This window comes from Balearica regulorum, chromosome 26, assembly GCF_011004875.1.
Source record: "Balearica regulorum gibbericeps isolate bBalReg1 chromosome 26, bBalReg1.pri, whole genome shotgun sequence".
Classification (NCBI taxonomy): domain Eukaryota; kingdom Metazoa; phylum Chordata; class Aves; order Gruiformes; family Gruidae; genus Balearica; species Balearica regulorum.
Window position 1 is genome coordinate 5071004 of NC_046209.1, and position 22771 is coordinate 5093774.

At 70.7% G+C, this 22771-nt stretch overlaps 1 protein-coding gene across 4 annotated transcripts; it reads right to left on the minus strand.

The window, feature by feature from the left end:
• Positions 1–226: 226 nt before the first annotated feature.
• On the minus strand, positions 227–21426 carry SEMA6B (semaphorin 6B). Of its 4 annotated transcripts, XM_075776593.1 has the most exons (18): positions 10332–10403; positions 10258–10289; positions 7761–7909; positions 7409–7538; positions 7061–7121; positions 6898–6960; positions 6415–6516; positions 6160–6250; positions 5947–6066; positions 5755–5843; positions 5431–5648; positions 5171–5302; positions 4717–4866; positions 3757–3951; positions 2832–2972; positions 2491–2568; positions 2218–2276; positions 227–2116 (listed from the first exon to the last, which is right to left on the minus strand). In XM_075776593.1, the coding sequence occupies exons 1-18, from the start codon at positions 10386–10388 to the stop codon at positions 1134–1136; spliced, it is 2850 nt and encodes a 949-aa protein (XP_075632708.1). In that variant the 5' UTR covers positions 10389–10403; the 3' UTR covers positions 227–1133. The 4 variants fall into 4 exon arrangements, with proteins under 4 accessions (XP_075632708.1, XP_075632705.1, XP_075632707.1 ...); XM_075776590.1 differs by lacking the exons at positions 10258–10289; positions 10332–10403 and adding an exon at positions 21341–21426; XM_075776592.1 differs by lacking the exons at positions 10258–10289; positions 10332–10403 and adding an exon at positions 20185–20514.
• Positions 21427–22771: the final 1345 nt, after the last annotated feature.

The following is a 22771-nucleotide window of genomic DNA, read 5'->3' on the forward strand; positions in this document are numbered from 1 at the left end:
GGTGCGTGAACACGGGTGGGAGTGCAGCAGGATGCGCGTGCACCCACGGCGAGGGGAGGTGAGTGTGCGGGGACGCAGGAGCGGGCTGCGTGTGCGTGCACGGGGACTTTGCACACTGGGGCCCGTGTGTCTCCCCACGCCCCGCCGGCAGCACCCCCCTGCCCGCTGCGGCCCCCTGAGGCCGGGGGGTCCCGGGGGGGCGCAAGAAGGTGCCGAGACGGCGGCGGGGGAGTTGCCTCCGGTAACGGGCGTTTATTGGGGCCGCGGGGTACAGACCGCGGGCGGCCGCATGCATGGCCGCGGCGGGGGGGGACGATGACGCCCGCCGCCCCCCACCCTATTTACAGCCTGCCCCCACCCCGGGGACCCGCCGCCCCAGGGCCGGGCAGGGGGGCACCGAAGGGGCACCCTTTGCCAGCAGAGAGTGGGTTCGGTGGGGACCCCCCAGCCCCAGCGGTGCCCCCGCACCCCGGCTGTGCTTTCCAGGAGGAGGGTTCTGGGGGGCAACGGGTGAGCCCCCCCCAAACTGGCATTGGGCAGGGGTCGACCCCAGGCTGGGGGGGGGGGACCGTGCCCCATCCCCTGATAACACACACGTTTAGGGCCCCCCACTCCCCTGCACCCCAAATGGTCACCGTGACCCATCACCGCAACCAACGCAGCCCAGCGGCACCCCCCGGGCCGGGTGTCCCCAGGGTGCTGGCAGCACCCATAAGCCCCCCCCCCGCCCCATGCCTGGGTGCAGCTGCTGGGGCCGAGGGGCAGCGGGGTGGGGGGGGGGCACGGGCCCGGCCCTGCCTCAGCTGTGCCCGTGTCCGTGCATCCATCCTGCTGCCTCCCAGGGATCCCCCTCCCAGGGTGCTGCGGTCCCTGGGTCCAACCTGGGGAGGGGACGGGATGGACAGACCCCCCCTCTCCCCGGGCCAAAGCAGCCGGAGCGCGGGGCACTGCCCCACGCCAACCGGGGACACCCCCAAACCCTACCCGGGGGGGGGGGGCACCCAGGTCCCCACTCCCACCCATGCCGCATCTCGCCCCGTGCCCGCAGCTCCTGCCCGGCCGCCCCTCCCTGTCCCCGGGCGCCCAGGGGACCCCGCGGGTGCCCTGCCGGGGGACACGCGCGCGGTGGGACCCTATTTTCCCGAGGGAGTCCGCTCCATGCCGTAGCGCAGGAGGTGGTGCAGGTCCGTCAGCGCCCGCGGGGGCCCGGTGCCGGGGGCCCGGGGTGCCGTGCCGTGTCGCCCGTAACCGCCCGCCGGCGCCTCGCCGCTGTTGAACGTGTGGTTCCTCTTGAGGTGGGCACCGGGGCGGCCCGTGCCGTTGTTGGCGTTGAAGTTCAGCTGCTCGGGGTGCCAGGGCGGCCCCTCGGTAAAGTCTCCCCCCTCCCCGCCGGGTGCCGAAACCACCCGTCGGCGATCGGGGCTGGGGTGCGGCGTGCCGGTGAAGTCACCGTAGGAGCTGCGGGGTGGGCGGCGGGCACCGGCCGGTGGGTGCTGCCGGGTGCGGGGACCCTCCTGGGGGTCCCGAGCCCAATGGCCGTCACCCGAGGAGTCGCTGAGTTCGGCCTCCAGCTCCTGATCCACCAGGATGGCGTGGCAGGAGAGGGGGATGCCGCGAGCCGAGCGGCCGGAGCCGGCGTGCAGCCGACCGGCGGCGGTAGTGCCGGATCCGCCGGGGTCCCGCAACGCGGCGTTGATGATGTTGTGACTCTGCTCCCAGGTGCAGTTTTGGAGGGTGCCGGGGCAGCGTTTCTGCTGCAACGGGGTCTGCTCCGGCGTGGGCAGGACCCCCGAGTCCAGGTCGTGTTGGGTGACCTTCCCCAACTCCTTGGGCCAACCGTTGGGCATGAGCGGGGCCAGCAAGGCGCCGGGTTGCCCGCTGCGTGCCCGCCGCTCGCCCATCCGGCTAACGCTCACCACCGACTCGCTGTGCGCCAGGATGGTCTCCTTGTCCTTGCGGCGTGCCAGCTCCTTGCGGTCCCGGTGGCCGATGAACCAGCAGACGCTGAAGCCGGAGATGACGGCGCCGATGACGAAGGCGGCTACGGAGGAGATCACCAACAGGTTCACCGATACCAGCCCGTCCGGCTCGTCCACGAAGCTCTCCGTCACCAGCCCTGGGTGATGGCAGGGGACACGCGCGTCAGGGGACGGCCACGGTGAGCTGCCGGCGGTGCCGCCGCCGTGTCCCCGAGCCCCGTCCCTGCCCCGCGCTCACCCTCGCACTCGCCCAGGTGGGACGTGCTGCCGCCGGCGATGTCCTGCTCGAAGGCCACCCTGGGGGGGTACAAATCGGGGCGGGGGGGCAGGGGGGGTGTCAGCCGGTCCCAAATAGCCTGGCAGAGGGCTCCCAGCTTGCTTCAGCCAGCAATGAGTTTGCTGGGTCTCAGCGGTAGGGGGGCTTGCAGGAGCTCTTCGGGGAGCCCCTGAGACCCCGCTGTCCCCCTCCCGTGTCCCCCAGCGTCCCCCTCCCCGGGCCTGGCAGCGTTACCTGGGGCTGGGCTCCAGGAAGACGCAGGAGCCCTCGGGCGTCCAGCCGCAGTAGGGGTCCCGGCTCCCGAGGCAGTTCCTGGCAGGGAGCAGAGACGTCAGGATCAGCCCTGACGGGGGGGGGGGACGGGACACGACACCCCAGACCCCCACGAGGGACCCTGACCCCACACCACGCCGTGCCTCAGTTTCCCCCGGCCGTGCTGAGCTCTTCCCAGCTGGATCGCGGCGCAGGGCAAATTCCTGGGATGCGAAGGTGACCCCTTCCCGCTCCCCGCGTGCTCCCCCCCACCGCAGCGAGCCCTGCCCAGCCCAGGGGGCAGCTGAGACCGGCGCACTCACTTCATGCATCCCGAGTGCTGCTGGCAGCGAGCCACGGGCACCCTGGCCACGCACGGGGGAAAGGCCAGCAGCAGGGACCCCGCCGCCTTGTCCAGCTCCAGCCCCAGGAGCCGCCGCTCGTCCTCCGTGTCCCGGCCACACCTGGGGATGGGGCAGAGCTCAGCGTGGCCCCGGCCCTGCTCCACACCTGCCCGCCATGGAGCTGGGCCCAGCGTAGGTTGGTCCGGAGGGGGGCATCTCTCCTGTTCCCCCCACCCCATTCACCCATCCATCCCTTACATCCCTCTGACCCATCCCCTCCAACCATCCCTCAACTCACCTGCCCACCCAACCATCCAACCACCCACCCAACCGTCCACCCAACCACTCACCCACACATCCACCCACCCACCCATCCATCCATCCACCCATCCATCCATCCATCCACTCACCCATCCATCCAACCACCCACCCAACCATCCAGCCAGCCACTCACCCACACATCCATCCACCCACACATCCATCCACCCACCCATCCATCCACCCATCCATCCATCCATCCATCCATCCATCCATCCACCCATCCATCCATCAATCCACTCACCCATCCATCCAACCACCCACCCAACCGTCCACCCAACCACTCACCCACACATCCATCCATCCATCCATCCATCCATCCACTCACCCATCCATCCAACCACCCACCCAACCATCCACCCAACCACTCACCCACCCAACCATCCAGCCAGCCACTCACCCATCCATCCATCCATCCACCCATCCACCCATCCACCCACCCAACCACCCACCCAACCACCCACCCAACCACCCACCCATCCACCCACCCATCCATCCATCCATCCATCCACTTACACACCCACCCACCCACCCGTCTGACCACCCCACCCATCCCTCTCCTCCCTCCTGACACCCCAGCACCCACCTCCCGGGGTGGTAGGTCTCAAACTCCTCCAGGAAGACGCTCTGGCTGCCGGGGGGGGCGGGTGCGGGGCTGGCGCTGGCGTTGGGCTGGATGAGGAACTTGAGGATGGTGCCCGTGCTGGAGCCCAGGAAGACCACGGTGTGGTTGCCCCACGGCCCCGCTGCGTTGTCCACCACGATCTTGCGGAGCTGGTACCTGCACGGTGTGAGCGGAGCAGGACGTTGGGGCGTGCGGGAGCTCACGTGTCCCCGGGGGGAGGGAAACTGAGGCAGGGTGGGGGGATGGACAGGCTGCGGCTGGCCCGGAGCGGGGAGTCCTCAGGGAGCGCGAGGGGCCGTGCAGATCCCAACTGGAAAGTGGTCCAGATCCCAGCCAGGACCCAGGCAGCCCCCTCCCAGATCCCACCCACGACTCATCCCGGACCCCACTCAGGCTCCTGCCCACACTCTGCCTGGATCCAGCGGGGATTGCACCCAGACCCCAGCTGGGACCCAGCCCAGATCATCTCCCCAGTCCCTCGTCAGGATCCCGGCTGGTCCCCAGCCCCACACGCCCACCCCCATGTCCCCAGCCCCAGCCCCGTGTCCCCAGCCCCACACGCTTGTCCCCAGCCCCACACGCTTGTCCCCAGCCCCGTGTCCCCAGCCCCAGCCCCGTGTCCCCGTCCCCGTGTCCCCAGCCCCGCGTGTGCCCTGGCTGCCCTGCCGGCAGGAAGCCGTGGCCCGAGAGCGCCGCTTGATTAATTCCCCATCAAGCAGCAATTAAGGCAGATTTAATTAGGACGAGACAATCTCGACTGCAAAGTTTATGAGATTTATCAGGTCTCCCAGTGCTCTCCTGGTGCTGGCACGCACGTGCACGGGTGGCGTGAGAGGCTCCAGCCGGCACCCGCCAGCACCCGCCAGCACCCCGCAGCCCCCCCAGCCTTCCCCGGGCCGGATCCTGCGCCGGGGCGCTCACCGGCTCATGGTGCGGAGGATCCAGGGCGCGTTGCCCAGGGACGGCACCGCCTCGTCCATCAGCGGGTGCGTCTTGACGAAGTTGAGGATCTCGTCGGGGAAGGCGCTGGAGGAGTTGTAGCGCATCCCCGGGGACGCGCAGCACCCGGGCCTGCGCCCGCGGCACGGCTCAGCGTCCCCACGGCCACGCTGGTCCTGTCCCCATCCCTGTCCCCATCCCTGTCCCCATCCCTGTCCCCATCCCAGCTGGTGCTGGCCCTGGCCGTCACCATTCTTGTCCCCGTCCCGTTCCCGACCCCATCCTCTCTACCCTTCCGGCCGCTCTCAGCCCCGGCTGTCCCTCTCCCCGTCCCTGTGCCTGTCCCCATTGTCAGCCCCGTCCCCACCACCCTCCCTGCGGGTCCCAGCCCTGGCCGTCCCCGTCCCCGTCCCCGTCCCCGCGGCACGGCGCTCACCGGGGCTTCGGCACCATGTCCTCGGGGACGGGCGTCCAGATGGACTCGGGCGACTTCTGCTCCCGGAAACGTCCCTCGAAGACGGCGGCCACTTGGGTCATGTCGAAGGCGCAGACGGCCGAGCCGGGGATGCTGGGGGGGGACGTGGGCACGGGGTGAACACCTCAACCTGGCCCCCATGTCCCCTACGGGCGCTGGGGCACCCCACAGGGGTCCCAGCCCAGCCCCGGGGGTCTCAGCGGGGCACAAGAGGGTCCGACCTGTTGGCAGGCGTGGAGAAGACGGCCAGCACCACGGGGCGCCCGTCCAGCTCCAGGATGTCCGTCACGGCTTGGATGACGTTGAAGTAGAAGTGTGAATCACCCGGCACGGAGCAGTTGAGCCGGGCCTTGAGGAAGGATGTCCACTGCTTCTCCAGCACCCGCTGCGAGCCCCCCATGTCGTTCTTGCACACCCGGGCCACCCGGGACACCACCACCTACGGGACGGACGCCCATCACCATCTGGTACCCAACGCCGATGGCCGTCCCCTCGTCCCTGTCCCCGCTCCGGGGGTCTCAGGCCGCCGCGGGGATGTCTCCCACCTTCTCCAGGTAGTTGAACTCCATGGCGATCTCCCGGAAGAAGAAGTAGACGTGGCTCCTCCATTCCACCGCGTGCACGAAGTAGGGCTCTGTGGGGACAGTGGCGGCGTCAGGGATGTCCCAGGACGGTGTCAGAGGGGACGGGGACCGGTGCCGCGCGGCACGTGGCGGGCACCACGCCACGGGAGGCACCTTTGAACCATTTGGAGTCGTGTTTGACCGTGCGGAGGGTCGGGCTGTCCCCCAGGCTGCGGTAGATGACGGCGTCGATGGCCAGGAAATCCGTCACCGTGGCGGTGAAGAGCATCCCCCCTGCGCGGGAGAGGGGCGTCAGCCCGGCGCGGGGCGGGGGACGGCGGGCAGAGCGCCCGGCACGGTGCCGGGGCGGTGCCAGCGCTGACCCACCTGTGAAGAGGGCCACGTTGGCGTGCTTGGGGTCGTAGGGACAACGGGCCATCCCGCTGATGTTGTCCCCGACGGGCTCCAGCGTGTCCATCTGCAGCGGCGAGACGGGGCCGTGAGCGATGGATGCCACGCGGGCAGCGGGCTCCCCTGCCCGCAGAGCCGGTCACCCGGACACGGCGAGACGGGGACGGGGAGGGGTGGGTGACACGGGGGGGTCCCAGGTGTCCCCGTCCCGGCGCGGGGCGGGTGACTCACGCTGTAGTTGGCGCAGACGGGGTTGAAGGCGTTGGTGCCGCAGACGAAGAGCAGGCTCTCGTTCCGCACCAGCAGCACCTTGACGAAGTTACGGCACTCTGCCTGCGCCGGCGAGAGGGGACCGTCACCCCGCGGCACCGGCAGCCCCCCCCCCCCACCCCCCCACCCCTGGGCGCTCCCACCCAGGTCCCCATCGCTGCCGGGGGTCTGGCTTGGGGGGTGTTTTCACCCCAAAATGGCATTTACGGGACCTGGAAATTGGATTTCTGGCAGACGCCGGGGCTGCGCCTGCTCCGCTCCACGGGCCCGAAGTAATTAATTGCAAACCCAATTATCCAAGCGGCCAATAAATCACGGACACACAAACGGCTGGCAGGGAGCGGGGAGGCGGAGGGTGACACCGGGGGACACAGGGGGTGGCAGAGGGTGCTCGGTCCCTGCCCGGGGGGAGGGGGGTCCCGACACCCCCGCCCCCCCCCGCACCTCGTGTTTCCCCTTCATCCGGCAGATGCTGATGTCGTGCTGGTTCGAGCGCCACGTCAGCTTCTGTGGGGGCAGAGAACCCAGCGTGGGGCGGGGGAGAAGCCGGCAGCCCCCCCCCACGCCCCCCCCCCACCCCCCCGGCACCCCGGCACGCGGCACTTACCCGGTGGTAGCGCATCTCGCCAGCGCCGGCGGGCTCCAGGCTCACGCGGTAGACGTTGTCCCTGGGGAGGGGGACACGGGCGTCACCACCCTGCCGCGACGCTTGGGGGGCACACGAGGCGTGCCGGGGGGGCTGCGGGACCCACCATACCCCCCCCACGCACCCAGGGCGATGTGGGGTGCTGGGGCGGGCGATGAGCATCCCCGGGGCAGGGACAGCCCCGCTGGAGCCCCCCGAGGTGTCCAACCCGCAGATTTTGGGGTGCCCCGGACAGGGAGTGGGTTGGGGTGGGTGTCGGGTGCCCACCCCCGGGGTGGGGGGGGGGCTTTAGGGTGCCGCAGTTCAGACCTGTCCCCGATGAAGAGGGTCCGGTTGACCTTGAGGATGCGCTGGATGTTGAGGCGCTGGGTCCCCCCACCCTCGGGGCCGGCCGGGCGGCTCGTCCCGTGGCCCACGAAGACAGCGTAGTGCTTCACGTCTGGGGGGGCAGGACACAACGGGGGGGTCACACGCTGCTGGGGCACCCCCACCCACCCCTGTTCCCCCAGCCGGGGTCACCGCCCTCACCCAGCCCTGCCCGTGGGTGCCCCCCTCCTGCCTGCACCCCAAAACCCTGTGCCCAGACGGGCGTGTGTCCCCCCCCCCAGCGCATCGATGCAGCACCCTGACCCCCACCCTGCACCCCTGGGTGGGCACTCACAGTCCTCGGGGGCCACGGTGATGGGGCCGGGCTCCTCGGGGAAGGTGCCGCGCGCCGTCCTCTCCGCCGCGAGCAGGAGCAGCAGGATGAGGGGGACGCGGGGGGGCGGCCCCATGGTGTCCCCCCACACGGGTGGGCACCCACCGCACCTGCGGGCACGGGAAGAGGTGTGGGGGGGGGCAGCACCCACCCGGACGCCGGGGTTCCCTCCGCATCACGTCCCACTGACCCCCCCCCATAGCACCCGCACCCCAAACCCATCACCGGTGCGGGGATCCGGGGGGGGTCTCGGGGGGCAGGTTGGGGGGGGGGTGTCAGCAGCGAGAGGGAAGCGAGTCCTTCCCCGGCTGAAGAAGTTCAAATATGCTGGGAAAAGCGGCCCCCGCGCCCCCCGCCTGCGCGGCTCCGCACTGGGGCTACTGGGCCCAAACTGGGGCTTTACCACCAAGCCACGGCGGCACGGCAGGGCTGGGGACACGGGGACACCGAGGAACCCAGGGAGACTCTTCCCCCATCCGAAATGCCATCGGGACCGCTTGGAAAATCCCGGGGGGACACGTCGGAGCGGCCCGGGCCGTGGGACCCCCGCCGTCGGACGGCCCCACCGCCACCGGCCCCCCCCGGCACCTTCACCGTCCTGCCGCCCGGCCCCGTGGGGCAGCGGGGACGGGGTACGGCTGGTAATTAGCAGCCAGGCGGTGATTTAATTGATCATCAATTCCGTGAGAGCAGGGAGCGGGTTCGATCGAACCGTCGCCCTCCTGCCGCCGCGTCCCCTGCGGGGAGCCGGGGGCGGGGGGGGCGGGTGACATTGCGTGGGGCTGGGGGTCACGGCGCCTGGACGCCGGGCGACGCCAGCGGGGACACTCGACCTCGTCCCCTCCGCGGTGTCACAGCCCCCGGGTAGGATGTGACCCCCGTGGGACCCGACCCTGGTGCCACGGCCCCCGGGGACAACCGACCCCGTCCCCGGGGTGTCACGGACCCCAGGGACACCCACCCCGTCCCCACGATGTCACGGACCCCAGGGACACCCACCCCGTCCCCGCGGTGTCACGGACCCCTGGGGGGGGAGGGCTGTGCCTCAGTTTCCCCACCTGCCCAAGGAGCCAACGGCACTGCCCCCCGTTAATTCGGCAATCGCCAAAGCCAGAGGTTTGGTGTTACCGACGAGTTCGTGCAGAGGAGCGGGATGGCGGCGCGGAGTTTTTCACCAAAAAAGAGGGAACCCACCTGGGTTTGGCACCGGGAGCTGCTGGTTCGGCACCCGCCGCTGGCCCCGATTTGCCGGGGGTGCCAAACCAGGCAGGACGGGCCCGGCCCCCGGGGGCCAGCCTGGAAAATTCCTCTTTTTTAATCTCTTTTTTGTGCCTGAGCTGGTTTATAAAAGCCATTAACAATTTAATTGCTTTAATTAAAGCCGCAGAGGCTTTTACCACCTGAGCTGAATTAGGGGGCTCCCCCAACGCCCCCCCCCCCCCCCCAGTTTTCGGGGGCTCCTGGCCCAGCCTCGTCACCCAAACGAGCCGTCCCCGCACCGTACTCCCCCCGGCGCGCCCCGGCCGACACCGACAGCACCCAAAAAATCACCAAATTTAAACGTCCCCGTGGGGTCCCCAGGGAGTGTGGGGGATACCCCCCCCCCCAAAATGCAGCCCAAGGGGAGGGCTCAGCATATATCAGCCACCCGAGAATCCACCCACGCCGGGTGGGATTTGGGGGTGCGGGGAGGTCGCGTCGCAGCTTTGGGTGCCCGTAACCCCAAGTGGGGGCTCCGGTGTCGCCGTGTCCCCCCCCCAGCCTGCGTGGTGACAGCGAGCGGGCGCGGGGTAACCGGAGCCTCCGGCAACATAAATGCCCGCGATTGTGCGGGCGAAGAAAAGGCAGCGAAGGCAGCGGGCGGGGGGAGAGGGGGCACAGCGGGGGGACGGGTGACAAACAGGGATCCATTCACAGCGGTGGCAGAGGGGACGGTCACCGTGCAGGTCCCCAACACGGCTGCGGGGAAACTGAGGCAGCGGGTGGGGACAGGGCGGCCGTGCCGGGGACGTGCTGGTGGTCCGGGGGGGTGTGGGGGGGTCTCCAGCCCGGGTGTCCCCAGCACGTCCCTTGTCCTCGCCCCTGCTGCAGCTCCCTGCTCCGTGCCTCAGTTTCCCCGTGTCCAGGCACGCTTAGCCCTCACCCTCTGCACACAAAGCCCGGGGGGAGGCGGTCGCTCGCCCCATCCCCCCCCCCCCCCAGCATCTCCCTGACCCCCAACACAGGGGTGCGGGGGAGGACGCGGGTGCAGCCCCCCTCAGTTTTGACCCCCCCATGCCATAATTTCCAGGAGGTGACTGCAGTGATCCCCAAGCACAGCGGGGTCCAGGTGACCCCACAGAGCGGGCTGCCAGCCCCCCCCCCCCCCCACCGGGGGGCTGTGCCACCCCATTCCCCTCCCTGGGGCACCGGGACGTGGCTCCTGCCCCCCCCCCCAACCGCCCCCCGCTCTGCCCACCTGAGCTCTGCCGGCCGCCTCCGCCGCTGGCCCTACGGCACGGCCACTGCTGGCCCCACCGCTGGCCCCACTGCTGGCCCCACTGCTGGCCCCACTGCTCGCAGGGGGGGCCCCGGCCGCCTCGGTCCCATAGCTGGGGGGCAGCGTGCGTGTGTCCCCCCCCAAGGACGCCCCGACGGCGCTGGGGGCTCCGGCGTCTGGAAAGCGGCTCAGCTGTCACGTACCCCCCCCCACCCCCCCCAGGGACCCCCAGGGGAGGGGGGGCCCGTGCCCCCCACCCGCGCCAGGTGCGAAGGTGGGGCTGATGTCACCGTAACCGGAGCCACCCCCCACCCCCCCACCGGCAGCTGTCACCGCAGCCGGGGACCCGGGGAGGGGGGGGGGGCTGCCCATGGGACACCCCGAGCTGCACCCCCGCGTCCCCTCCCAAAGCCGCCCGGGAAAAGCGGGGACACCCTGGTGACACCCCCGAGCCACGGTGGGGACAGAGGCACCGAGGGGGGGGGGGTCCTGTGTCCCCCCCCCCCATCCTCACCGGCCATCGGCGCACCCGGAGCTGATCCCGGCTCGTTCCTGCGGGATCCGTTAGAAAGGCACCGGGAAATGGGGGGGGACACTGGGAAATGGGGGGGACACGGGCAATGGGGCACAGACTGGGAAATGGGGCGCACACGTGCCCTGAATTCCCTTAAAATACAGCTTTTTGGGGGGGACAGCAGCAGCGGCACCCCATCACGACCAGCCACAGGCCCTAATTAGTCAGGGTTCGTTAGGAGGCACCTGACGAGGGGTGCATTATCCCCCCCGTACGGGGGAGGGCACGGGTTCCCTCGGCACCCCAATCCCTTCTCCCAGGGCTAACGCCGGGTTTCGTCTGCTCTTTGGGGTAATTTCCTTCAGAAAGTACCCAGCGCCAATAAGCGATCGGCAATTAGATATGCTAATGAGGCACTGATAAACAGCATTAAGGCAAACGCTACCCCCCCCCACCCACCAGCCCCCCCAAAACGGGGCACCCGGTCCCTTGCTCGGTGGGAGCACCCCCTCATTGCCCCAGAGGGGGTTCGGGGGTCACCACCAGTACCCCCCCCCCAAAAAAAAAATTAAAAAAAAAAAAAAAATTGCCCTGGGGACACCCCCCCCCCCCCCCCAAACCCAGCTGCTGCCGCCGCCGGGGCTGGGGGGCTCAGCGCCCCCCCGGGTTTCCGTTCCGGGGCCGGTTCAGATGGCAGAGCCAGGAAGCAGCTGTCCCCACGGCGGGGACGGAGCAAATGTCACCCCGGCCACCTGGCACGGCGGGCTGGCCCTGGCCCTGGCCCCCGCCAGCGGGGTCTGTGTGTGCCCCCCCCCTCCAGCCAAGTGGCACCTCCCGGGGGGGGCTGCAGGCAGTGAGCACCCCCAGAGCTGGGGGGGTGCCAAGAGAACGGGGGGGGACCCCGGCGGGGGGTCCCCACCTGGGTGACAGGGACAGGGTGGGGGGGGGCACACAGCACCCACCATTTCCCTTGGCGCTTCCGTGGCCCAGCCAGCGGCTCAAATGTCCCCCCGGGCCTCCCGCTCCGGTTACCGGCTCCGCTTACAGCTGCCGTTTATAGCCCCCGTCCCCGTCCCCTCCCCAGCACCCGTGACCCCCCGGGGTGGGCACCCAGGCGTCCGGGCCCCCCAGGACATCCCCAGGCACCGAGGGGGTCTGACCCCCCCCCCCCGACACGGGCCTCCGGGCACGGTGGGGACCCCACGATCGCTTTGGGTGGCTTTGTCCCCGCACCCGTCACCCGCCGCGGGCGCACGGGGGGGTGACACGAGCCGCTGGGTGCTGTCAGCACCTTCGATACCTGCTGGGTGACACCCATGGGTGCTGGGTGCCCCCGGCACGTCCCTTCCACCACGCCAGGGCAGTGCTGGTGGCCGGCCAGAGCCGCATGCTAATTTGCATATTAAATACATATTCATCTGCATATTAAGGATGGCTTCCTGTCGAGGAGGCGTCACGCTTCGCGCCATCATAAACCCCACGGAGGGGACGGGGGGGTGGCAGGCAGGGTGCAGGCCCTTGTCCCTGCAGACCCCCCCGTGTCCCTCCTGTCCCCCCCCAAGACAGCCATCCCCCCTTGTCCCCAGAGACACTCACCCCTCTCGTCCTCCCGCTCTCCTGTGCCCCCCCAGGGGTTCTGCACCCTCGCCGGGTCCCCTCGGGCCGCCAAGCCTCACCCCGGCACCCCGCTTGAGCACCCACGTGGCCCCGGGGCTGCACCGGCCGTGGGCGGCCGCAGACAGGTCCCGCTGGCAGGAGCAGGTCCGGCCACTCTGAGTCACCGCTTCCGGCCTCGTGCCTCAGTTTCCCCTAGGTATGGGATGGGGGGACCCCCTGCTCCCACCCTGAGCCTGCCCACCACTCCTGGGAGCCCCCAGCCAAAGCCCTGCCGGTCACCTGGACCATGCCTCCCCTGTGCACCCCAGGGTGCCCCGTCCCCAGGGAGCCCATGGCCCCGAGGAACGCTGTCCCCAGGGTGCCCCATCCCCAGGGTGCCCCATCCCCAGGGACCCCCCATCCCCAGGGACCCCCCATCCCCAGGGACCCCCCATCCCCAGGGATCCCAGCCCCAGGGACCCCCATCCCCAGGGTACCCCCCATCCCCAGGGACCCCCCCATCCCCAGGGTACCCCCATCCCCAGGGATCCCCCATCCCCAGGGTCCCCCCATCCCCAGGGTCCCCCCATCCCCAGGGTACCCCCATCCCCAGGGTGCCCCCATCCCCAGGGACCCCCCATCCCCAGGGTCCCCCCATCCCCAGGGATCCCATCCCCAGGGATCCCAGCCCGGAGCGGGCAGAGGGACACGCAGCTTCTGGTTCAACCCCAACAGCCAAACCCAGCTCCACATGGGAGACCCTACAATAACAAACCGCCCTGTTTACACCCAGCTCCAATCAGGAACCCTACAGTAACAAACTAGGGCACGGAGCCCCATCATTACCCAGCCGGGAAGTTGCCGCACACACCTGCGCCGCTCCGAAACAACCCCAAACCAACCCCAATCCTGAAAAAAAGCAACCCTACAATAACAACCCCCGGATCCCAGCGGCGGGGAGAGCCAGAGGAGGTGCCAGGGAGGCCGGGAGCGAGCGCGCAGCCCCTCAGCCTGCTCATTTTTCAAGCTTTAATAAAGTTTAGTTGTTGGTTTTGGTGCTTTTATTTCCATTTCGGTTCCCCCCCCCGGCCCCGGCACGGGCTGCCCTCGGCTGCTCTGCTCCGGCCGGGAAAACGGGGCTTTTAGCTGCTCCTCCGGCGGCTTCAAAACACTGCGGGGTAGTTAAATAAGATTAAATATCCGCTCGGGCAAACAGCGCGGTGAGGGGTGCGGGCAAGCGCCGGGGGGTTGCGGTGCTGGGGTCCCCGCTGCGTCACCGTCCCCGGCATCGCCCTGTGCCCGGGGTGACGGCGGCCCCCCAGTCTCCTCCGAGCCACCCACCTCCTGGGGACACCAAGGGACGAGGGCACCCTTGGGGACAGGAGCCACGGCCACCCCTGGCAAACCCGCTCCCGGCACAGCCGGCGTGCCAGGCTGCCGGTGCCGGGCACGGACCACCGCACGGGAACCCAGCCTCCTCCTCCTCCTCCTCCTCCTCGCAGCGAGGCTGCAGGCTCCCGGGCGTGACCCAGCTCCATCCCACAGGGGTCCGACTCCTGCGACGGCCCAGGGACAGATGGGAGCCACAGGGGGTGACACCCAAACCCCCCGGCACCCCGGCACGGGGGCACCCTGAGCCCCCACCGGGCTGCGGGACGCACCGGAGCCGGGCTAGCGCGGGCGCTGGGTGCTGGCACTGCTGGGGCACGGGGGGGGCATGGGGGATGCGGGATGGGATGCGGGATGCAGGATGGGATGCGGGATGCGTGGTGGGATGCAGGATTGGAGGTGGGACGCGGGGTGGGATGCGGGATGCAGGCTGGGATGCAGGCTGGGATGCACAGTGGGATACGGGATGCAGGATAGGATGTGGAGTGGGATGCAGGATGGGATACGGGATGCTGGCTGGGATGCAGGCTAGGGTGCGGGATGCTGGCCGGGATGCGGGATGCCAGCGGCGGCGCGGAACAAAGGGCCATTGTTTGCGGGCGCGCGCCCAGCCCCGCTGCCTCGGCGCTCGCCGCCTCGCCGGAAGGTCGGGTGTTTCCTCGCCGCCCTCGAAACGGCTCCTTGTCCTCCCGCCGGGCCGGCCCGGCCCCCTCCTCACCGCCACCACGTGCTCCCGGCCACCGGCGCCGCAAAGCTTACGGCAGGACGGGCGACAAAGGTCCCCGGGCGTCATCTGCGTGCGGGTGCGCGCGCACCACGTGTCGAGCGCGCGTGCAGGTGTCGGTGTGCGCAGCGGGCGTCACGTGCGCGCGCGCCAGCTGTCTTGTGCGTGCAGGCGTCAGCAGAGGCGCTGGCCGGCACGCGTGTGCAGGTACGTGTGCACCGTGTGTCACGCGTGTCTAGGCGTTGGTGTGTGCACGGGCTGGCACATGTGTCTGGCAGATGCGCGTGCCGGTGCGTGTGCAACGTGTCACGTGCGTGCAGGCGTCAACACGTGCATCGGCTGTTACGAGCGTGCACCACGCGTCACGTCTGTGCAAGCGCTGGTGTGCGCAGCGGCCGTCACGTGTGTGCAGGTGTCTGTGCACCGTCTGTCACGCGCGTGAGGGGTGTGCAGGGACGGGCGCGCACAGGAGCGGTGCGGAGTGTGCGCACCCAGGCGCTCTGTGTGTGTGTGTGTGCGCGCGCACGGGGCTGCTGCGCACGCGCCTGTGCACGGGGCCGGCGTACGCGTGCACGCGTGTGCACAGGGCTGTCACGTGCACGCGTGGTGCACGCAAACAGCGGGGGCCGCGCGACGCATCCAGCTCGAGCGGGGCGTGCGGGGGGGTGCGGGGGCAGAGCACCCCCGCACCGGGGAGGCCGCCCAGCGGGGCAGGATCGGGCCCCGGGCCGTGCTCCCGGGCTATTCCCAGCGCTGAGCTCACGCCGCGCCGGCTCGCTCCCCGACAGGTGACCCGCAGGCTGGGGCGCGGCGGGTGCTGGGGCGGGTGCTGGGGCGGGTGCTGGGGTTATTTGCAGCTCAAGGCTCCCTACCTGCCGCCCCGGGCAGGATCCGGCCCCACGCGGGGCGAGGACGGATCCCCGTTCCCAAATCGCCGCCTTAACGCTTCCTCCTTTCCCGGCGCGTTACGCCGACGTCGCCGGCGGGAGATGACGGATGGGGCTGAGGATCCCATCCTGCTGCCACCGCTGCCCCTGCCCGTCCCACCCTCCTCCGTCACCTCGGGTTTGTTTTCGGCGCGGGGACGGGGGTGGCTGCCACCCCCCCGACCAGGTCCCCAGCTACTGCAACGTCACACGCTGTCCCCCGCTCCGTGCCTCAGTTTCCCCACCCGATGCCCGAACGCCCCACGGACGTTCACAGCCTGGCATCGTCCGCAGCCGCCGCTCCCCCCGGGCCACCGTGTGTCACCCCCCCCCCCACCCCCCAGCCCCGGATCCGGCCGGCACCAAACCCGGCCCCGAGCTCGGCCACGGCACCGCCGGGTTCGATGAGATTATCCCGGCGGGTGGGATTACACAGGGAAGAGCCGGGGATTAGCCACGGCGCATCGGCACGCCGCCGCTGCCACAACCACGGCCGGCCTTGCTGCCGGCGGACCCAACTGGGCTGAACTGGGAGGAACTGGAACCGAGGTGTGACTGCCAAGCCCCGGGGCTGGGGTCTCCCGGGACCCCCTCCGGGGACCGGTGGCTTCGCCAGCCGCCGTTTAATTAACCGGCACAAAGAGATGAGAGGGATCTTCACCCCCCACCCCCTTTTTTTTTTTTTTTTTTTTTAAATTGACAAACTTGTAATTAAATCGGGAGTCAAACCCCGTCAGCACGAGGCAGCCCCGCTGGGATCTCCTCCACGCCAGACCATCGCTCGGCCTCTCCCTCCCTCCTTCCGGAAGGGAACCGAAACCTCCGCCACCCTTTTCGGGGGACGCAACCGAAGCCTGAAGGTCCCCGGAGACGAGCCGGGGCGGGTGGGTGGGTGGGGGGTGTCCCCGGGTCCCCCCCCCTGCGGGTGGGCCGGGCGCCGCCAGGGATCCGGCAGCATCCTCTCGGGGGTCCGGCAGCTGCCTCCATCACCGTCCCGGGCACGGAGGGACGGGACGAAGAGACCCCGGAGCCCCCCGGGATGCAGCACCCACGATGGCGGGAGCGACCGGGCGCAAACGGGTTAAGCAGGCGCAGCGGCACAGCCCAGATGGAACCGGGCTCGCTCTTGGGTTTCTTTACTACTGTTTATGTTGCCGAACGCGTGCCGGATGCCGCCGCACCGCCACCACCGTGAAAGCATCCCACCCTGGGCCGGTGGAAAACCGCTCACCCGGCGCAGCGAGAGGTGCCGGCACCGGGAAAGCCACCGCTCCGCAGGCGGTAGGAAAAGCTCACCGAAGGCAACGCCAGGAAACGGGTACGGCTGGAGCAGCCCCGGCACGGGAGATTCGCCGAGGGGCCGGCGCGGCTCAACCCACTGAAAAATTAAATCGCATCCAAACTGGCAGGTTTAATTAAAAATATTCGAGCTCGTCGAGGGATACAAACCGCGTCCGGCACTGCAGCAGGGATCTGCATCCAGCTCCGGTACCCGGCGAGCATCGCGCCGGCACGGGCCTCGTGGCCGGGCTGAGCCCTCCCAGAGCCGCTACGGCAGAGCCGGCGGGGAGGGAAGAGCCCTCCCGGGAGCCACTGGTTTAACTGGGAGCCGAACCATCACGTGGCGCGGCGTGCAGAGCAAGCTGCAAGGGATGCCGGCTCCGAGGGCCGAGGGGGCGTGCGAGGGGGACGGTGACACCCAGCCCGGCGTGTCACCACCCTGCCCGGTGACTTCGGGCTCCTGGCAGGGCTTGGGGAGCTGCAGGGGCACCGAAAACCTCCCGGTTTAGGGAGAGCACCGGGAACCACCCCCCCCCGGCCGGGGACAGCTCTGCCACGGGGAGCGGCACAGCCACACGCGTGCACACGCGTGCGCACGCGTGCGCGGCCACCTCCGGCCCGCTGCGGTCACCTGGGCGGCGCAGCCCGGTTTGCCGGCGGTTTTGCCGAATTTGGTGCTTTCCCTTTGTTTATGGGAACGGCAGGGAGAAGAGCTCGGGAAGCGGTTCCCGGGGTGGGGGGGGAAGGAGCCGTCTCCCCCGCAGTGGCAGCACCGGCAGCACCGTCGCCGCCGGCGGGGCTGAGCTGCGCCCCAGCATCCTCAGAGCCTGAATCCGACCCCCCCAAAGGGAGCACCTCCAGCCTCCCCCGTGCACAAAACCTTCCCCCCCCCCCCCCCCCCAAAACTCCGCGCCGCAGCCACGTGCCCCGGTGACAGCGGTGACCCAATTCCCGTGTCACCCCGGGGATGCTGCAAAAGGGCCATCGCCGCCTGCGCTCGCCTCAGCGCCCGCCTGGATCCGGCCCCCAGCACCCAGCGGGGACACTCACCTGCAGACACCGGGGGGGGGGACGCACACAGCCCCCCTCACACCGTGCTGCCAGGGTGCTGGCACCCAGGGCCGGATCCTGCACCGCCTGGCTGTGCGCAGAGCCAGGAGCTGCCCTCTAGTGTCACCAGTTCAGGGCCTAAATTGTGGCTAAAATTGCCGGGGGGGGGACACGGGCCACAGAGGGGGCCCCCTCCCAGCCAACGCACCCCTTCCCCGGGGCCGTCTCAGCAGGATGGGACGGGGGGCTCAGCCATCCCCCCCCAGTGCATCCCCGGAGCAGGATCCGGCCCCGCTGGGGCCCCCCCGGGGCCAACGCGGAGCTGAAGAGATTGGGGTGAAGGTGCCGGAGTGGAGATGGGGGGGGGGGGGAAGGGGTGCCACATGTGCCACCGTGGTCCCCACCTCTCCCAGGCGTTGGGGACAAGCAGCGGTGGGTGCCCCGAGGGGGGACCACTCGTGGCAGGTCCCCCCCTCTTTGCTCCCCGGGGTGGTTGGGTGCAGCACCCAGCACCGGGGGGACAGGGGGCTCCTGGCTGCACCCCCCCACGGCTCACGGCCTCAGGGGAAACTGAGGCACGGCAGGAGGCAGCCGCTCACCCAAGGTCACCCCGAGCCGATAGCACGGCCCCGCGGCCCCCCCCCACTCCCCTGGGGGTTGCTGGGCCCCCCCCAAGGCCCCCCACTCTCTCCTGCCCTGTGGGGGGCCGGAGGGGGCGGCTGGGGGATGTGGGGGCTCGGGGGGGGGCGCAGTACCCCGACTGCCCTGGGTTATGTGGGTGCAAGGGCGGCGGGGCTGGGGGGGCCGGGGGGTCCCCGAGGCACCCTGTGGTGAGGGTGACAGGGCAGGATTCGGGTCAGGCTCAGCACCCCCCACCCCAGGTTATTTTAGGGTTACCCTCCCCCCCGCCAAATCTGCAGACGGTACGACGGTGTTGAGCCCTAAAAGGGGGGACAGGGCCCCCCCAGCCCCGCAGGTGTTGCCTGCATGGGGCTCCCCGGCCCTGGCCTGACGCTGGGGGGGTACCAGCACCCCCCCCCATGCACGGGGGGTGCCCCACTTCTGCCAGGTGTCACCCCCCATCCCTTGTCCCCACCAAGTTTCCAGCGAGACAGAGCCAGGCACACCCCCCCCCCCCAATTTGTGGGGGCTCTGCCTGCCCCCCCAGCCCTGCAGGGTTATCTGGGGGGGGGGGGCCTATCACCAACCCCCCCCCCCCCAGGCTGAGCCCTCGCCGCTCTCCTCTGCCCTTTTTGGGGCTGCATTGGCTGGGCCCCCCCATTTCAGCCCCTCCGGCCCCCCAGCCCAGCAGAGGTGGCACGGGAGGGGGCACACACGAGCCCCCCCTTTTCCTGCCCCCCCCCCCAAACAACAAGCCCTGGCTGCTTCCCAAAGAGGCGGTGGAGGCAAAACGGAGCCCGATGAAACAGGGACACCCCCCCCCCATCTCCATCCTCCCAGCTCGGGGGGGGCCCCCCAGCCCCCCAGCATCTGGCACCCATCACCGTGTGCCGGGGGGGGGGTCGGGGTGCCGGCCCGGGGTGCTGATGGGTGGGATGGGGGCGTGGGAGGGGAAGGGGGGTGGGACTGGGTGCTGGGTGGAGGAGATGGGGGGGGTGGGTGCGGGATTGAGGTGCTGGGGGGGGCTTAAGGGTGCGGGGGGGGGACCGGGGTGCTGGGCTGGAGAGAGGGATGCGGGATTGGGGTGCTGGGGGCTGATGGGGGTGCGGGGGGAAAGCCACGGTGCTGGGGGGGTTACCAAGGTGCTGGGGGGGGACACACATCATAGTGCTGGGGGGCGGACAAGGGTGCTGGGGAGGGCAGGGGGGTGCGGGCTCAGGGTGCGGGGAGGGTCTCTGGGGTGCCGGGGTGGGCTGGGGGTGCAGGATCCGCGTGCCGGGAGGCTCGCCGGGGTGCCGGGCCGGGCTGGGGGTGCGGGGGGTGCCCAGGGTGCCGGAGGGGGCTGCGGGGGGAGGATTGGGGTGCCGGGGGGGGGCCCCCCAGGAGCGCTGGGGTGGGGATGGGGATGCAGGATGGAGTGCGGGGGGGGGGGCGGTGCGGGGGGGGCCGCAGGGTGCAGGGATGGGGAGCAGAGAGGTGCGGGCTGGGGGTGCTGGGGGTACCGGGGGGTGCGGGGGGGCCCCTCCAGCCCGTGACCCTTCAAGGTTCCGCCCGCTCCGCCCGGAGAGCCGCTAACAAAAGCGCCGCTTCCCAATGCAGCAGCGGGCGGCAGCGGGAGGGGGAGGGCTGGGGGGGGGCACCCCCCTTTTCCTCCATCCCCTCCCCCCCGCCGCTCCCCCGGGAGGGGGCAACCGATGGAGCGGGGGGGGGGGGGGGGGGGAGCGATAAACCGGGGGACGACGACGACGACACCGGCCCCGACCGCATCGCCGGGGGGGGGGGGGGGGCACCGGCCGCACTCTTACCTCGCCGTCCCGGTGGGGGGGTGCGGGGTGTCCGGGGCTCCGCGCACCTGCGCTCGGCTCGGCTCGGCTCGGCCCGGCCCCGCTCCGCGCCGCCGCGGCGGGAGGCACCGGGGCACCGGAGCCCGGGCGGGGCGGGGCCGCGGGCGGCGCGGGGGGGGGGGGGGGCCGCGGCCGGAGCCGGAGCCGGAGCCGGAGCTGGGCCCGCCCGGTGGCTGCGGCTGCACCGGGGCCGCTCCGGCAACAGCGGCGCTGGAGGAACCGCCGCCGCCGCCACCGCCGCTCCCGGAGCGGCTGCGCCCCCCGCCCTGCCCCCGCCCCGGGGAGGCGGCCCGGCCCGGCCCGGCCTCGGGGCCCCCCCGCCCCCGGCGCGGAGAGGAGGGGAGAGGCGGAGGGAGCCGTCCCCGCCCGCCTCAGCACCCCCCCCCCCCGCCCCCCCCCCGCCCTCCCCGGCACGGGCGGGGGGTGGCACCGATCCCCCCCCCCCCAACTTCCCCCATCCCTGGCACGGAGAGGCGGTAGGACCCCGTCCCCCCACCCTGCCTCAGCCCCGCACCCCCCCCCGGCCAGGGGGTTCCCCCGCTTTGCTGCTTCCCTGCCCCCCTGCCTCAGTTTCCCCCTGCCAGAGGGCTCCCCCCGCCCCCGGCCCCCTTTCCCTTCCCGGCACCACCAGCCCCCGGGCCCCCGCCTCAGTTTCCCCTCGCACAAGGGGCTTCCCCCCCCCTTCCCCTCCCTGGCACCGCCAGCCGGTGCGACCCCCGCAGCCCTGCCTCAGTTTCCCCTCAGAGCCGCTCTGTGCCCCACGGGTGCTGCCCGACCGCAGCAAGGGGAAGCCAAACCTCCCCACCCCAGGGTGCAGGGGATGCCAGGGTGGGGGCCCCTGCGGGGGCACACCAGGGTTTGGGGCTGGCACGTGGGGTGGGGGCCCAGCGCGGCGAGAAGGTGCGTCTGCTGTCACTGCTTCGACGCTTTACCGCCGTCCCCCCCCCCCCCCGCCATCTGCTTCCCCAGCCCGTTTTAGCTGAACTTTCCCTGAAAAAAGCCAAATCAGGGTAGTCAGAAATAAACCGTTTGCCCCCCCCCCCCAGATGCTCGGGATGGGAAATCGCAGCGCAGCCCCCCCAGGGTGCCAGCGTGCGCCACGGGCAATGCCACCGACCTGCGGCATCGGTGTCACGGCTCTGCAGCCGGCGGGCTTTCCGGAGAAGCAAAGCACGGATCCCGCAGAGCTGCCGGGGCTGTGGCAGCACATCTCCTGCCTGGCTCGGTGTCATCGGTGCACTGAGTTCTGCCCAGTGCTCAGCCTGCCCTGGCAAGCAGGAGGTTTCTCACGCCTCCTCTGATTCACCTCTTCCCGTCTCTCCTCCGGTCCCTCCCGGTCCCCGGGGTGGAGAAGGGGGCAGCCACCCCCCGGGAAGGGGGGGACGGACACTGGGCTGCCAGTTCCGGAAGGGGGGGTCTCCAGGGGAAGGAAACCGCAGCCGTGGCTCAGCGCCTGAGTCACCGTCCCCGCGGGGACACCGCCAAGCCCCTTGACCTATTCACACACGCTCCCAGCCCTCAGCTCCCCACGCTGGCCAAACTGGGGCTAATTAAAGCCAATTAACACTCCTCCGAATTAATTCCTCCCCAGTTCCTGTGCCTCCCCCGAGCATCGCCGAGATGCCTTTTGCTGAACATCGCCAACACCCCGCGGCACCCCGACATCCCGCGGCACCCAAATATCCCGTGGCACCCCAGCATCCCGCGGCCGTGGCGGTCGCAGGAATTCTCCCGGGTAGGGATTTTGGCCGGCGGTTTGGAAAACGGCCGCTCGGGGAGGGTTATTCTCATCCACAGCCTCCGCCTCGAGATTTATTCCCAGGCTGTGGGGTTTATTTGACCTTTCGCAAATAGAGCGAGTCGCAGAGGAGCTAATTGGTTCGCCATAAATCCTGCGGCCACATGTGTGACGAGCGGTACTGTTCTCTGCGGTGGGGTTGGCGGGGGGGGGGGCCGGGAGGGAAGTCGGTCCCTGCGTGCGTGTGCCCCGCCGGCCTCGTGCACGCGGAGCGTGCGGGGTGGCGTGAGGTGGAGCCGCGGCCCCCCGGGCCTGTCCCGGCACGCCTGCCCCGTCCGGCACGGCTCGGCACGAGATCCCGTGCCATCCTCCCGCCCGGCCCCTCCCGGCCCCCTGAGCCCTGCTGGGGCCCAGGCAGGGGTTTTGGGGGGCAGTGCCTTCACAGCACCCCCCACACTCGCTGGTGGACACCCCCCTCCCCAGATCAGGACCCCAACAGGGTCCCCTCCCCGGGACAGGCACCCCCCGCCCCCGTGGCGATGTAACCCCCAGCGGCACCCTGCGCTCCTTCCTCCCGGCGGGGAGGGTGCCCGGGGGGGCGGGAGGGTGCGGGGCTGGTCCCCAAAGGGCCCTGGGGCACGGCGGGTCCCCAGGGACACCCGCTGCCCCACCAGCCCCGGGGCCACCCCGCCGTGGGGCACGGCGGCTCGGGGTGGGGGTCAGGTACCGCAGCTTGGGGGTCCTCTCCTCGCCCCACGGGTGGGAACCAGCCGGCAGCATCATTTTTCCAGGGACACCCCCTGCACCCAG